Below are 18,054 nucleotides of genomic sequence, written 5' to 3'. Positions count from 1 at the left end.
CTTAAATTGTAAAATCCCAACATAATTTGAAATTTAATAGGTTTTTCCTTAACCCCTCCTTGTTATCCAACGTTTTTGCTTTTCCAACGTTTTGCTGGCCTGTTTATGTTGGATACGCAAGACTCTACTGTACCAATGAATTTCTAGAGGGACACAACTATCAAAGAATACAGGTATATTCCTTTTTTGGTACACATGGATGTATTCGTAATATGTATGTATCTTCAAGTTGTCTGTTGACTTTTGGTGATCCCATGGATTTCACAGCGTTTTCTTAGACAAGGAATACCCGGGGTGGTTTTGAGAGCTCTTTCTCTAAAATATCACCTACACCTGAGTTTCCTAAACTTTCCCACTTGAGTCCCTTTTTGGCCCAAGATTTTTTTTAATGACCCTGGGTATATAGCTAATAAAATAAGAACGAAAATCACACATTTACTGATAACAAGACAGCATTTGCAAAGCTTGCTAAACAGGCTGATTTTTGTTTTTTATGAGGTACAGCTGAAGCATTTTCTGCAGAGTCCCCTTTTAACACTGCAAATTCATGTAAATGTCTAAAACAGCAATTAGGTGACATTAATAAAAATTGGGACCCCAGCATTGAGGTGTGGGGATTTCAATTGGGTTCGGGACCCACAGTTTAAGAAGCAGTGGTGTAGAGCACCTAAGTGGAATAAGATACATTAAATTCCATGGGATTTAGATTAAATGTACAGTACTTAGTGTACATTTAGGAGCACATTGTCAGCTGCAGAAATGAAGCTAGCACAGAAGCCTAGATAAGGGCTTGGCTATTTGGACTCCTAACTGTAGTTTCTGCATCCCCCCCCTCAAAAAAAAAAAAAACATCAGCCCACCCAGAAGGTAGAATGTTAGCAATATCATCCAGATGTCTCAAGGAAAAGTTCAGATGTGCTTACCTGAATCAAGGCCAAATTACAGGTAGCCATTTTCCACTGTTCCTGTGTATCATCCATTCTTCCAGTGTTAGCCTCAAAGACAAAAGAGGAAACACTTATATCTCACAAACAGACAGGTATGATAGGGGAAAGTGCCAACCAGAAGACTGAACCTGCAATATTGAAGATGCTGCTCACTGTTCCCACCCTGGAACTTCCAGCCTCCTTTTACACTGGCCCTCTTCAGGGCATGCATTTTCTTCTCTTTCTATCAGGAGCAGAAGCATGAGAGAAACTGATACATGAAGCCAGATTGTCAAGGACACAGACTGCAGTTGCTGCAAATATCTTGCCCAAGACAGATGGATCTGAAATATTAATCTATTCATCATCAGTACATAAGAAGGGAAACAAACAAAACTGTTCTGCTCAGGCTATAAAAAGTTTTACTGTCCAGAAAAAGTAGTTATAGCACAAATGAAAAAGAAAAGACAAACTTATAGGCCAGAGTTTGATCAGTCTGAAGTCCTGTCCAGACTAACAAACAGAATATTTGATATTGTTTTTTATAGCATCTCACCAATATCTCTTTAAAAAAATCTAACCCTGAATCGCCTCCTTGTAAGCTAATAATAATAATAATAATAATAATATACTTATTTTGTATATTAATAATAATATACAATGATTTTGTATATTAATAATAATATACAAAATCAAGCAATACCTGATTCGAAAGCACTGGCTGAACACCAGAAAAATTGAAGAAGCTTTGGAACTCGTGAAAGAACAAATTACAGCCTGGACGCCATCGGGATTAGTAAAAACATTGGCACCTTCATTGAAAACATGATGGAGCACTGGAAAACTGAACTGTTTGTTGGAAATGAAAGCTATGGACTTGTCAACATCAGAAGAGGAATTTTCCAGGGAGATTCATTGTCCCCTCTGCTTTTCATTATTGCCATGATCCCTCTGTCAACAATCTTACAAAAAACAAATCTCGGCTACCAAACATCTAAGAATTCTCACAAAATTTCACATTTGATGTACATGGATGATCTGAAGCTATATGGGAAAACGCAAACTGAAATCCAGTCTCTGACCAACACTGTCCGAATTTTTAGCACTGATATCAACATGGAGTTTGGTTTGGACAAATGTTCGACAGTGGCATTGAAGAAGGGAAAAATCATTGAAAGTGAGGGCATAAATATGCCCAATGGCCAAACAATAAAGTGTCACCAGCCAGAGGCCTATAAATATCTGGGCATATTACAGCTGGACAACATCAAGCATGAACATGTGAAAACTGTGGTCAGCAAAGAATACACACAAAGGCTCAGAAAAATTCTCAAAAGCAAGCTCAATGGAGGCAACACAATCAAGGCCATAAACACCTGGGCCATACCTGTCATAAGATATACTGCTGGCATTATAAATTGGACACAGGCGGAACTGGGCAATTTGGACAGAAAAACAAGAAAACTCATGACTATTCATCATTCTCTGCACACTTGCAGTGATGTTGACCGGCTATATCTGCCTAGAAGATCAGGGGGCAGAGGACTCTTACAAGTAAAACAAGCAGTCAAAGAAGAAGAACATGCCCTGGCAGAATATGTAAAGCAAAGTGAAAAACCTGCTTTGATTGAAGTCAAAAATCAGAAACTCCTCAAAACACAACAGACAAAAAACCAGTACAAGAAAACTGCACTACAAACTAGAGCTGACAGCTGGCACAACAAAATACTGCATGGAAAGTTCCTTGACAAAATTGAAGGAAAAGCTGATAAGGAGAAGACCTGGCTCTGGCTCACGAATGGGACCCTGAAGAAGGAGACAGAAGGCCTGATCTTTGCAGCCCAGGAGCAAGCCATCAGAACAAATGCAATTAAGGCCAAGATCGAAAAATCAGCTGATGACCCAAAATGCAGACTGTGCAAGGAAGCTGACGAAACCATTGATCATATCCTCAGCTGCTGTAAGAAAATTGCACAGACAGACTACAAACAGAGGCACAACTGTGTGGCCCAAATGATCCACTGGAACTTATGCCTCAAGTACCACCTGCAAGCAGCAAAGAACTGGTGGGATCACAAACCAGCAAAGGTCGTGGAAAATGAACACGCAAAGATACTGTGGGACTTCCGAATCCAGACTGACAAAGTTCTGGAACACAACACGCCAGACATCACAGTTGTGGAAAAGAACAAGGTTTGGATAATTGATGTTGCCATCCCAGGTGACAGTCGCATTGATGAAAAACAACATGAAAAACTCAGCCACTATCAGGACCTCAAGATTGAACTTCAAAGACTCTGGCAGAAACCAGTGCAGGTGGTCCCGGTGGTGATGGGCACACTGGGTGCCGTGCCAAAAGATCTCAGCCGGCATTTGGAAACAATAGACATTGACAAAATTACGATCTGCCAACTGCAAAAGGCCACCCTGCTGGGATCTGCACGCATCATCCGAAAATACATCACACAGTCCTAGACACTTGGGAAGTGTTCGACTTGTGGTTTTGTGAAACGAAATCCAGCATATCTATCTTGTTTGCTGTGTCATACAATGTCGTTGTGTCAATAATAATAATATACTTTATTTATATTCCGCTTTATCTCCCCAGAGGGATTCAGAGCGGATTACAGTACCCATATAAGGCAAACATTCAATGCCTTTTTACATGAAAATTGACATACAATACACAGATAAGGTAAAGGCCTTCCCCCTTTTTCCATCTCCAGAATCTGATAAGAATTACTCAACTTCCAGCCATAGGGAGGTGCTCTTGTGCCATTTTTCATGCCAAAGGAGCCTTGCTGTCCATAGACATCCCCAGTCTTTTTTTTTTTTTTTGCTGGCATGTGAAGCACCCCTTTATCTTCCTGCTAAAGTGGTACCTATTGATCTACTTGCATTGCATGCTTTTGAAGTGCTAGGTTGACAGAAGCTAGGACTGACTAGCAGGAGCTCGTCCTGACTTACGGCTTCGAACTGTAGGTCACCAGCCTTTCCTGCAGCTAGCGACTTTAATCGCTGTGCTACCATGGGAGGAACTGTTGATATTTCCTCCTGTTACCCTGCCATGCTTTGAAAAATACTACAGGTTCCTAACATTTTTCTTCTTTTCAAATAAGCATCTATAATAAACAATGAACTAGAGCAAGAGAGAGCAATTGGAGACTGTGAAACTCCCTATCCAAAGAAGTTAGGTTAACTCCATCTCTTTTAAGCCTCTGGTGGGCAACCAAAACAATGTTGTTCAACATGGCATTCAATGAAGATATTTTAATGTGCATTAATATTTTTTTATCTTGGTATTGCTTCAATCGGGTTTTACTTGTTTGTTGCCTGGGAAGCACTTGTGGACTGGGAGGTGATACATAAATACTTTTCATAATAAATGAATAATGGCAGAAGTACTGTTTATGCTCAAAAGAATGGGAAAACAATTCATGCCCATCCTACACAAACATGATAATGTCTACTCTACTATTAATGGCCGCCAAAAACATAGTCCTTGAAGTCCACAAGAAACAAATACAATCCACTTTTACAAATAAGCCATTGAGGGCCCTCTTGATTAAATGTCACATTTTTCCTTGCCAAGTATCTATCACGAACACAGGTCTGCATGTTGAAGAAACAATCTCAATAATGATACTTACAGCTGTAGAAAGTCTAGAGGCCAAAGTCATTTCCAGGTTGCCCTTTAAGCCAACCAGAGCTGGAATCAGGATAAATATTTCTGTGATTGTCTTAAACACTGTCCAGTGCTGAAAGAAATAGAACAGAGAGGATGTAGCTCCACTGTCATATCAACCACAACCTTTTGCAGTAATAAACATGTATGCAAAAGTAAGCCTCAACACACAGCACTAAGCTTTGTCACCAACTTGAAATTGTGCACACGCATTTAGGGATATCATGGATGAGTGCATTTAAGTCATGGGAAGATATTGAGTAGTACCAATGAGATCACCATGGGCTCCACCTTTCCTTCTGTACATACCATTTTCTGATCTTTGGAAAAACCTATAATTCTTTAGTAAAAAAGAGATTGCAGATCTTCCTTGGAGTTACACTGTGGGGGGAATGTAAAATTTTAATGACCTTTGCATTTCCCCACAATGTAACTCCAAGGAATAACCGCAACCTGTCTTTTTCCAAAGAATGTAACATACAACAATTCTGTTCCTTGACCTCAGCAGATTCTTTGTCAGAGCAACAAAAATACATCTATAATGAACATTTGTTGTAGTTCTCTTTAAGATGTTTTCTTAAAAACACAAGTCTCTATTAAAAAGATTATTGTAATAAAATGAGAATGGTCATATTGATCAGAGATATGGGGTGGAAAATTTGTATGTTTTTTCGCTGTTCTGTAGGCTGCTGTTCAGTCATCAATCATGTTAGATGGCTAAATACAAGACATGAAATTCTAGTTATTCTTCTAAAGAGATAAGCATTGACAAATAGGCTAAACACGAGGAATGCACTAGTAAACTTTGTTCTGTTTCGCAAAATCTCTTGCTTCTCAATCAGTTACAAGTAGTCAAATGTGATATGTTGCCCATGTAAATAGCTATCATATACTTTATTGAAATATGTTCAACTAGTTTTATTGAATCAGTTTTTCTCAGTTTGAAATGGAACTGTTGGAGGAATAGTGCAGGATATTGATTCGCCCAGCACTATTGATCCTTATGCGTTACAACAGGAGTGGAAAATTTGTGTCCCTCTGAGTGCTGTTGGACTGCAGAGTTTGGCCATCCACTGATTGCAGGTTTGTCACTTCCAGGCTGCTTAGACCATGGGGAAAATATTAATGGCTTTCCAGCATTTCTGATTTACTAATAGTTGTAATCACAAGAGATGTGGGATGAAAATGTTTCCAGTGACATGTTTTATCTCCCATACAATTCGTAGAGAAGTTCTGTATGTAGAGCTATTATGTTATGGTTGAACTACAAAGAACACGAGCCTTAGTTGATCTGTAAGGATGAAGGTAACCAAGACAAATTGTCATAAGCCAGTACAGCATATATACATTCATTACTTAGTGAAATAAAATATTCAGTTAGTGCTACTAAAGCAGTTTTATTCAGCCTGAAATCAAATTTACAAGTAGGATACAGAGTGAGTGAAATATGGAGAAATCAAACACAGAAGAAAAAGAGGAGTGGATAAAGAGCTATGTCAAAACTAACTTAAAAAAGCTTTGGTTCAATTCTACTATTATATGCTTTCTTTAGAGCAGAATTCTAAGAACCCATACCAGTGATATCATTTTCCAGAAAAAAACAGAACTAGAAGAAATGAAATGTGAAATGTGGTACAATTCTGATTTTTGAATGTGTATATTTGATGTATGATAAAATATGGTTAGACTGTGACTTGGAAGATCCAGATTCAAATCCCAACAGAGCCATGAAATTAACTAGGTGATCTGGGGCCAGGGCTGTAGCCAAGGGGGGGGGGGGGGTTAAGGGTTCACTCCCCCTCCTGAAACTTTTCAGTTTTTTTTAAAAACTGGTTTACTCATGAATTTTAACTGGTTAACCAAATCTCCATAAGTGTCCACTGAAGCTTATTGTCGGAGCCTGGTTACTAAATTATTTTGCATTATGGAGCTATTCTTCATGATTTGCTGAGAGATCCATACTATCCTCTTGAACTCACTCAAGGAAAGGTGGGGTTTAAATGTAAATAATAAATATATAAATAAGTCTTCAATCCCTCCAAAATGATGTTTCTCCCACAAAGCTACTTAAGATATGCATAATACACAAAGAAAATTTAGACAAGGAAAAGGTTAAAAACAATAGACCAATATCCCTGCTAAATGTGGATTATAACATATTTAGCAGTATCATTGCAGAGAGACTTAATGGCTTCCTGACCCATTGGATAAAATAGGAACAATTGGGATTCCTCCCCAATAGACACCAAAGCAATAATGTTAGAATTATAGTTGATTTGATAGAATATTATGAACAAAAAAATAAAAAAGTTCTCTTCCTCGCCTTAGATGCCGAAAAGGCTTTTGATAACGTAAATTGGGAATTTTTCAAATCTATAATTAGGGAAATGGATATGGGATACTATTTTCAAAACATAATAGGAGCAATTTGCAATACCCAAGAAGCAAAAATACTAGTAAACAGACAGGAGACTGATACAATAAAAAATAGAAAAAGGAACTAGACAGGGATGTCCCCTGTCATCATTAATATTTATCCTAACATTAGAAATATTATTAAATAAAATAAGGGAGAAAACAGAATTGAAAGGTGCAACAATAGAAAGGCAGGAGTATAAAATCAGTACTTTCGCCAATGATATAATATGTATAATTGAAGAACCAGAGAAAAATATAGGGAATTGGCTAAAAATAATAAAAGAATTCAGGGAAGTAGCGGGATTTAAAATTAACATGGAAAAAACAAAAGCACTAACAAAAAACATATCAAAGAAGGAATAAGAAAAATTAAAAGAAAAATTGAATATTCAAATAGAGACAAAACTAAAATACCTAGGAATCACACTGACATCCAAAAATCTACAATTGCTACAAAATAATTATATAGCAAAATGGAAAGAAATAAAGAACGACCGAGAAAATTGGAGAAACTTAAATTTGTCCTTATTAGGAAGAAGTGCCCGTGTCAAAATGGATATATTACCAAAAATGATCTTTCTATTCCAAAACCTGCCAATAATAAGGAATCAAAAATTACTAAACAAGTGGAACAGGGATATAATGAAATTTATATGGCAAAAGAAAAAGCAAAAATAAAATTTAAGGATATTATTAACGAAACAAAGAGAGGTGGACTGGCCACACCAAAAAATTATACTTTGAGGCCTGTGCCCTAATGTGGGCAAAAGACTGGATTAAATTAGAAAACCAAAAAATTTTGAATTTGGAAGGATTCGACTTAAGACAAGGTTGGCATTCCTACATCTGGTATGGAATGAACAAAAAAAATTGGGATTCATTTTGTGAGATCCACTATAATTAAGATCTGGGAGAAATATAAAAACAAACTATATTATATCACCCCTAGAAACCTCACAAAGAAGAATATTGGGATGGAATAAATGGTTAGGATATAAAGATATATTAGAAAAACAAAGAGGAGAATGGAAAATTTCTCCCCAACAAGAAATGAACAGACTAGATAAAAACATTTCATGGTATCAATATTGGCAAATAGGAGAACATTTCAAAAAAGATAAAAAATAGGCTTTACAGATCAAAATAAATTTTGGGATAAAATAATGCTGACAAATAGAGGAGATCCAATAAAAGAAACAGCTGCTGCTGCTCAGTCGTTTAGTCGACTGGAGTAGAATAATGGAATATTTAAAACAAACAGATGGGGGGAAGAATATATATATATATATATATATATATATATATATATATATATATAATAAAAGTGAGAGATAGATGAAACAAGAAAACAGCATCCATCAGAAGGGAAACGTGTGGGGGGGGGGGAAGGAAAGGAGAGATGAATATGAAAGGAAAGATTAGATTCGAAGAAGAAGGAAAAGGTGAACACCCTGAAGAAGATGCCAGGAAGCCATTTTTTATACTGGTTTTTATTCCTCCCTTTATCCTCCCTTATTTTTATCTCATCTTATTTCTATTATTATTACCCTTTTTTCTTTTTTCTTTCTTTCTCTCTCTCTCTCTCTATTTTTCCCTTTCTTTCTCCCTCCCGTTCTTCACCTTTCCCTCTCCGGCCTACCTTACCTTCCTATCTATTTTCCCTTGTTATATCCCTACCATCACTACCCCTCTTTTTGTGATTTTTGAACACCTATCTATCAATGTATTCTGAATTGTAGAAAATTAATAATGGTTATTTATTTTAAAAAAAGATAGATTTTAATGCAGGTGAAATAAAGATAAATATTATTTTTACCTATTATAAGGCTGATGGAAGTGCCTTTGCTCTCTGTCTAAATGTTAGGAAGTCTCAACTGCCTAGGAAGTGTTAAACATTTGAGCAAAGCTTTCCATCCCTTTTGATTTTCACACTTCATTTCTGCTTCCTTCTTGGGTGTTACTTAATGGAGGAGCAATACCGGAAATTGTAACACTGTTGTATTTAATGCTACTTGATTTGCCTAATCACAGGGACAACTGACAGCTGGCAAAATAATGTCAGTCATATGAATTGTGGACTATTCATTTTAGAAAACAAATAAAATATAAACCAGTGGCTGAACATTATGTTCCAAATGACCTTCTGGAAAAAATGTGACCAAAACAAAGAATTAGATCAAAAGATAAGAATGCTGAAAGGAGAGTCAGAATTCTAAGTTTACAAATGAGAATCACTAAGAAACAGAGGGAGAGCAAGGGCATTGTTCTAGCCTCCCTACAACACATACCGTGTTTCCCCTAAAATAAGACCTCCCCAAAGAATAAGACCTAGCAGGGTTTTGGGGGGATTGCCAAATATAAGGCCTCCCCTGAAAGTAAGACCTAGCAACTAAGGCTGCAGCAGAGTTCCATTGGGAAGCATGGCTGCCGGGCAGAACCAGCACTCATACACACACCGGAGGGAGGGAGGGAGGGAAAGTGTTTGCTTTCTGTGCCTCCCTCCCTCCCTGCCTGCCTTGCCTTTCCTTGCCTGTCCCCCAGCCGAGGCTTGAAAAACCTTCCGTGGCTGCTACTGCGCTGCCCTTTCTTCCTTCCTTCCGTCTCCCTCCTGGCCATGCTGCCTTCTTCCCAGAGGCTTCTGATTGGCTCCTGGAGCCAGGGCAAGGGAGGGTGGGAGGGAGGGAAGGAAGAGGGCTTTCGTCCTGCTGCTTTTGCTCCTTAAAGGTACAGGACGCATTGGGATTATCCTCTCATCTTCCTATCCTATGCCATGAAACGGATTATTTTATACTATTATTCTATTGCCATATTATTATCATCATATTCTGTTACTATTATTATATCCCATTATTATATTATCCTATTAATATATTTTAAATCATTATATTATATTTTCTATTATTATTATATCATTATATTATTATTCTATTATTATTCTATTATATTTTCATATTATTATATTATTATTCTGTTATTAAATTCCATTTTATATTACCCTATTAATATATTTTATATCATTATATTCTATACTATTATTCTATTATATTATCATATTATTATTTTATTATTATTAGCATATTCTGTTATTATTATTATATTCCATTTTATATTATCCTATTAATATATTTTATATCATTCTATTCCATTCTATTATTCTATTATATTATCCTATTATTATTATATTATTATGCTATTCTGTTATTATATCCCATTATTATATTATCCTATTAATACCATATTATTATCATTTTCTGTTATATTATATCCTATATTATATTATCTCATTAATATATTGTATATAATTATATTATTATTATATTATCATATTATTATTATAGTATATTATATTATTCATCATTCATGACTACATTGAAACTAGAATAGAGAGAAATCAGCGTGGAAACCTTGTGAAACCTAAACTGCAAGAGGTACCATAGATTGTTGTACATGTAAATAATGGTAGTAACAAGAAATTCTTGATAGGATTCATAGTTTGTCTGATTATGCTGGTTTGTGATGACAACTACTTTACAGTATATAATAAATGTTCATTTTGTTGTTCAACCATAAATGTGAATTCTTCTTCATGGAAAAATAAGACATCCCCTGAAAATAAGACCTAGTGCATCTTTGGGAGCAAAAATTAATATAAGACCCTGTCTTATTTTCGGGGAAACAGGGTAGGTTGCTTCTTTCAGGTCCCCTGGACTCGGTGTGCACTATGCACCTTGTGCTCTCCACTTGCCTTCTTCAATTCTCACCCAGTTCCCTTCTTCTCTTTTGTAACTTTTATCTATACCCTCCTGCTTGCTTATCTCTCTGTCTTCCACATGCCTGCCTATCTTATTTCCCTCCTCTAAATCTCTCTATGCTTACTTAATCTTGCTTCTTCATTTGTCTTCTCTCCAGGATCCATCCCTTGCTAATACAATATGACCCACATATCTACAGAGTATATAGTAAACCCTATTGAAATGAAGGACTTCTGGTACAAGAATATCATAGTCAAACCAGAGGACCTAGAAAATACCTAAAGAGGACATATTCTATTGGACATAGACAACGTATACTGCCAGAGCTTCTCTCCTCTGCAATTCACCTAGCTAAATTCAAACTTCATCTCCCAACAGCATTCTTGTCCCAACTTTTTTCAATGTATGGGCAAAGAAAGTTCCCATTTGCTAAAGAACTCTATCAAGAACAGAGTGGGCACCTTTGAAAATCCTCCTGGTTAGTGACTCCTAGGACCAGCTTTGTAGGAAACTTTGGCTACTAGTTCAAGGACATGATGTTCTTCTGCTAGAGTTGCTATATTAAGCCTTGAGGGGGAAAGTAACAAACATTCCCGATCTGCAGCTGTTAGGAACAGCAAAAGGTTGGGTGATACATGTATTCCCTGATATTTTACCACAAACGTAAGTGGCCTTTCTCATTGGTCCTGTACTGCAGAATGTAGAACCACCATCAATGGTTCTGCATTGCCAATGCCAGCAAAAAGATTTACATGAGGTGAAGGATTGGCACACTAGAGACCAGCACTGAATGTGGGCCACCTAGACAAAATAGTTTCTTTCTTTCCCAGATACTCACTAAGAACTTGTAGCCAGTGGTGTATGGACCAACATCGTTCAGTGAACCACCATTCTGATCAGGACATAGATGAATTTTTAAATCAGGATTTTTCAACCAGGATCTCCAGAAATACTAGTGTTCTGTGAAAAGTCACTACAGATTAGCTGAGAGGATGTGATTGCAAAAGAAAAAGAAAAAAAGAAAAGAAAAAAAAGCTGCAAATCTGGAAAATACTTCAGGGATTCCTCCATCGTAAAAAGGTTGAGAAAGGTTATTTTAAAGATATAAAGATGCACAAACCAGAGATTATACTCAATGGAAGAAATAAGAAACGTTTTAGTACATTGTAAAGATGGGCCATCAATTTGGTACAGGCTGAGAATCCCTTATCTGAAATTACAAAATCTGAACTACTCCAAAATCCAAATTTGTTCATATGGGTGACTGAGACAGTGACACCTGTGCTTTCTAATGGTTCAATGTACACCTACATTGTTTCATGTAACATGTAACAATATTGTATGAAATTGTCTTCAGGTTATGTGTATATGGAGAATAAATGAATTTCATGTTTACACGTGGGTCACATCTCCAAGATAGTACATATATATAAACACAGGCAGTTCAGACAAAGGATAATAATAATAATAATAATAATAATAATAATAATAATAATAATCTTTATTTATACCCCGCCACCATCTCCCCAACGGGGACTCGGGGCGGCTTACATGGGGCCATGCCCAGAACAATACAATATGAAAATAATTTTATGGTTGGGGTCACTTCAACATGAGGAACTGTATTGGGCCACGGCATTAGGAAGGTTGAGAACCACTGAATTAGGAAACATGATACAATCAGCAATAAATGGTTAGCAAATCAGCTTACTGTATAATTACCTGTAATAATATGTGTATAATTCAAAAAGGAAAAAAAACCCTTGTCATTTTCACAAAACTCAGGAAAAAACCAAACATCACTTCATAATGAAAAGGCTTGTGATGACCTTGGGTTTATTCCTTAGATGAAATGAAGGATCCTACCTCTTAGTCATCCTAAAGCAGCATAAAGAGCTTTGCTATTTGCCTGGGATCTACATCAGATGTATCACAAAAGATTGTCAGAACCTGCTTGATATATTGAGTGCTGAGTGCAGTAACAATACTAAGTTACGTATGCACATGGGTGTGGGTAATGCTGTAATGGAAAAATCAAGCAATACCACATGTCAGACTACACAGAGAAGCCATTGAAATCCACAAGCATTTGGACAATTTCAACAGAAAGGAGGAAACCATGAAAATGAGCAAAATCTGGCTATCAGTATTAAAAAAAACTCTAAAATCAGAACAGTAAATAAAGAATGCCATTCAGAAAACAGAGGAATTACAGACATGAATTAATCAGGGGCAGCTAACACCTCTGAATAAAGGATTCCCCCAGGCAGGAATCAGCCAAGCCTTGAAGCTGGCAAGGCCATTAATGCTAATCAAGGTGATTAATTACAATATTCACACTGGCCTCCAACAGACAAGAGTTCTTTCTCCCACCCTGGACCTTTCACAGATATATAAGCCTCCCTTGCTTAGTTTGCAATATACCTCACAACCTGCCATAGATGTGGGTGAAATGTCAGGAGAGAATGCTTCTGGAACATGGCCATACAGCCCAGAGAACTCATAACAATCCAATCCCACATGGTTAATTCCAAGGGGGCAAATGCTTCCCTTTCCAACATACAGTTACTGGTATATATAATTTGGATTTTTTAAAAATTCACCAAATTCACCCTTAATGTTACCTGTTCAAGTTTAAATCCTCTTAGCAAGAAATGTGAATTTCCAATAGTCCAGTGAAGGCACATGAGTTCAAATGAGAGCCGGGCATTGCTCGTTCTTTGCCTCACTTATGACACTGTTTATTACACAAAGTGGTGATAAACACGGGCTGCCCTTTCATAACACAAGAAATGTATACCTGTATGTGATAAATTGTGTGAACGTATTTTGTGATTCCTTGTATCTAGTACAGCTTGGGTGTTTTGTGATTCATGTGGCTTAAAACCATGCAGGACACTTAGTCTAGATTAATGAATACAAAGTTCAAGAGTGTGATGTCCTTTTAATGTATGGCTTTAATGACTGAGCGTGAACACAAAAAAACAGGGCAGAAAAATAGCTAGGTCAAGGCTGCCAGAAGTAAATAGTTCTTGATTTCCATTCCTTATATGTAATGTATGAAACAGCTGTTCCCCTCCCCCTATTGTATTGCAGCACATCAGTTGATGCTCAGGGACAAATAGCAAGAACATCCTTAGTTCATTAAACATCTAAAGATTATCTTCAGTGTTGTTCCAAAACATACACCACACACACACATACAAAACAAGGCCTAAGATGCAGGAATGAGCTTTCTTTTCTAGAATCTGATGCTGATTAGATTAAGCCAGGGAATCTGTACAACTGGGCCTCCATACCCAGATTCTGCATCCACAGATTCAGCCACCCATGGCTTGGAAATAAAGTAAACACAGATTTTGCCATTTTTATAAGGGACACCACTTTACTATACTATTGTATACAATGGGACTTGAGAATCCATGGATTTTGGTCTCCATGAAATGTGTGTATGTGTCTTGGAACAAAACCTCAGCGGATACTAAGATTTCCAAAATTAACAGGACAATGCTATGCAATAAGTCTCACTCAATGGGTGGTTCCTACCTAGGTTTGTCCTGTGAAGGGGTAATTCTTCCTACCTTTAAGTAAAAATAGACGGCTGGAGGATTGCCCCATATCTCAACAGAGAAGTGAAACAGACTGGCTCCCAAACAAAGTAATAATATTTGCTTATTCAAGGAGGTTGCATATGCAATTATATGAAACTGTATGGACATAAATATTCCTCTATTCAAAAAATAGTCCTATGAGGACTGAGGAAGCTCCTTACCCTGGAGGTCAGTTGAATGTCCCTTGAAAAGGAAAAAGCAGGGGGCAGAGTAGGCCTGTTGCTCCGGAAGAGCATCCTAGAAGGCAGGAGAAGACGGTATGCCTCCTCTAACCCTCTGATATCCCTGTAGAAGATTCCCTGACACCCCTTCAGCTGAACCCTTTAATTCAGGGGAGTAAAAGTAGCCTTGGTTACCTGGCAGTGATCCTGAGAGATCAGTAACCTTGTGTAGGTGGCATTTCTCAATAATTTATATCATCATACATGACTACTTTTATCCCAACCTATTATTATTACACAACTAATGAAGACACTCTTTGATCAGTTGAGCTTTTGTGTCTTTGCTCCAAGACAGTAAGGTGCAGCAATATGCCTGAAAAATGAATGAGAGGTGTTTTATCTCATCGACCCTGTCTGTTAGGCTCTCTTTAAGCCTTTGGCATACTTACAGAAGACACTTCCCCCACACTACATTACTCTTAGATATCAAATAGCCATGTTAAAAATGGATGTTCAATGCCACTAAGGCAGGCCAGCCATTTACTTTCTCGTTACCAGTGCACTTAGAAAAACAAAATAAAAACATACATACTTGAATAAGATCCATTACCAAACCAGCAAAGACCATGCCCAACCCTGCCAGGATGAATGGCCCAAAGATCTGTGAAGCGATGGAGATGGCTGTTTCTGGAAGGAATCCACTGGCTGATCTGATGAACTTACAGGTGAAACCCCTGAGTTTATTTCCACGGAAACACAGCTCCAATTTCAACTGGGTGACCACCATGGTTGAATGTTATTAACCCATGCTCTGAAAACAGAAGAGCAAGAGGAGATCCAGAAAAGGAGGTGGCCTCACCTTTTGGCTGCACAGTTCAAAGTTGAAGGTTCTTTTCAGTCATGATTGTGCCAGCATTCAAGTCTGAGGTCCTTCTTGTCCTCCACCAAACAGCATGGATATTACTTTCCAAAATGCCCTTGACTTAATGGAACACAATTCCACTATGCTTTGGGACAGCTCCAGCGAGGGAAAAAAATCCAGAGGAATGGATCGGATGGCTAAAATGCGAATGGATAAATACATTCAAAAGAAATTCTTCGGCTATCTCCACTTGGCTGGAAATCAGAGAGACCTGCTTAAGCGACAGTATTCAGAATTACTAGTGCAAGGAGTGTGAGGTTGTCTAGGAATACATCAGCCACTGATGTCCTTTCTCCTCAAGTTACAATAAGGTGGTTTAAAGCGTTTGCCTGCACTGTTGCAACAGGCACAACTCCTTCAGGCTCACCATGCCAAACGCTGAACTTTTCTCACAGTCCCTTAGACGAGGAGACGGAGGGTAGGTTGATTCCTCAGTTTTCTTTTGTTTTCCCTCTTGTTTCCTCAAGGTTAAGAAAGGTCACCCAGAAAGTGAATTTAATCCTACTGAAGCTACGGATATTATAGAAGAGGTCAACAGGAAAAGCCAGGAATAGGTACTGGCTGGAAGGGCATTTTTATCCCTCAGTTCCCTTTTCTTCTGTCCATTTCCCCAGCTGTGTTAAGGTTGTATGAGTTCAGAAGTATGCGGTCTCTATCTCTAAATGACTGACTTGTAGAAGAAAGAAAAAAAAACGGTAAAAGCCAATGAGCTTCAAAGGCTAATCCTCTTATCTGCTGTCATCACTTCAACTTTCAGCTACTATGCAAAGGCCATGATAAGAGTCTCTGCACAAATTCTATTTAAGGTAGTTCTCCAGGCAAGGGGAAAGTTTTCTCCGTAGGTTTTTACTTTCCATTCAACAAGTCTGCAAGGGGTTGTAATGCATTACTTTTAAAGGCACAAAAAGTAACTGTCTCCATGGTGTTGTTACAATCCATAAGCAAGGGCACAAGCATGACGATGGCTAGAGGAATCCTATCGGTCCAAGACCTTGACAGCATTGGAACAGAAAGTTTTGGTCCAGATTGCTTAAACTGTGTCAGCTGTGTGGGAGTTTAAATACTTGGAGTTCTCTGGTTGGGAGATTTTATTATATCTGAATCTTTAAGAGCAAATTTCAGTGCATATTCCTATGAAGAATAAAGAACTTTGTGCCATCATGGATACTGAATGGCAAATTGTTTGTGACATAGCTTGCCTGTTCAAGGCTTGAGAATCTAATTTTCCACTGGTAGGATATATAGTCACCATTCCAAATCTACTGGGTTTAGTTAAGGGTGCAACCCCCCATGAGAATGGGAAAGCCCTAATTTTTTTAAAAAAAAACATGTTTAGCCTGAGAGAGCACCTCTCTATAAATCTATAGGTCCCCCAGTGCGACTCTATGGTCAACTTCTGCCAGAGAGTTGCATTAGAGAACCTATTGCTGGCAAGACCATATTAATCAAACTCACAAATAGTCCACAAAAGTTAAACCCACAAATGTAGGAAGTCAACAGTAATGATCATAAATAGTCTTGATATGATCAGTAATGAACCAAGTAAAAAGAGCTTTATGTGGGTTAAAACAGAATTTGGATTATTAGACATTCCAATTAAAACCTGCTTATATACCCGGGTTTTTTTTTTAAAGGGTTATTTTTTTCTTCAAAGCACACATGGCCTCATTTGCTGCGACTGTATGGTTGGTTAGGTTACAAGACCAGGACTGCTTTGGGGTGCCCCAATGGGCTTTACCACTAGCCACAATTAGGATCCAGTTTCTCATTAAGAACAGAACTGCAAAACAGGGGTGGGCAAATACAGAGTGGGTGAGGGTTATTTTCTGCCCGCACCATTGTGTTTCAGCATGGTGGAAATGATGTTACATCACTTTAGGATTTGGGCCGATTTTGGACTATTTTGTTGGGAGATTGGTGAGTGGTTGAGGGAGACAAACTGCCATTTGATTCATATTGTATGCATTTTTGGCCAGTTTTCAGATGGAAAACTGCCCACCCAAATAATAAGAAATCTGGGGTCTTTGTGGGAGGCTGTAGGGCCCTATGTTGGGGTCCCTTAGGCCATATTCTGCCCACAGGCTCCACTTCACAGAGGATACATTAACCTCATTCTGTGGTAGTCTGTTTACTCCAAAATGCAACAGTTGACCAATTAAAATACTGTAAGATGTCTTGGTGGAGGCTGGTTAGTCTAGCTAATGTTTTCTGTAATAACATATATCTTGGGATTACATCACAGGATTAATCTTCTCTAGCTACTTTCCTTTCTACAGATATTTTCAAAAATGCTTCAGTCTATCACCTCTATATCAGCTGAGATGGAAATTCACAGGGTAACCTTTAGAAATTACTGTGCCGCACAGGAACAGGCCTCTCCCAATTTCCTCTTCCTATGGAACAATTTCACTTCTTTGAATAAGTTTTCAGATCCCCCCTTCTCTCTAAGTGGAATGCAGGGGTAGAGGCACTCTTTTTTTTTCTTGCACTTGAGACACACAGCACTGCTTTGGTTCTTTGCATATGCATGGGGCAAGAATGGATTTCCCTTCAGATGGGGAAACAGAGGAGTAAATAGC

General features: G+C 37.9%; 1 protein-coding gene across 4 annotated transcripts in view; it reads right to left on the bottom strand.

The window, feature by feature from the left end:
- Nucleotides 1-18,054, bottom strand: part of slc41a3 (solute carrier family 41 member 3) — a 58,367-nt gene that overhangs the window by 18,105 nt on the left and 22,208 nt on the right. For 2 of the 4 annotated variants that reach the window (XM_062969801.1, XM_062969800.1), the window contains exons 3-4: nt 4,577-4,684; nt 924-995 (exon numbers count right to left, since the gene is read on the bottom strand). In XM_062969801.1, the coding sequence (XP_062825871.1) occupies nt 924-995; nt 4,577-4,684 (180 nt within the window). Of the gene's footprint in view, nt 1-923; nt 996-4,576; nt 4,685-15,145; nt 16,122-18,054 lie in introns of those variants that run through there. The other 2 variants (XM_003217735.4, XM_008105302.3) reach the window with 2 other exon arrangements.

Source organism: Anolis carolinensis, chromosome 2 (genome assembly GCF_035594765.1).
Source record: "Anolis carolinensis isolate JA03-04 chromosome 2, rAnoCar3.1.pri, whole genome shotgun sequence".
Classification (NCBI taxonomy): Eukaryota; Metazoa; Chordata; class Lepidosauria; order Squamata; family Dactyloidae; genus Anolis; species Anolis carolinensis.
The sequence above is the reverse complement of the archived record's forward strand: the minus strand, read 5'-3'. Positions and strand labels throughout refer to the sequence as shown.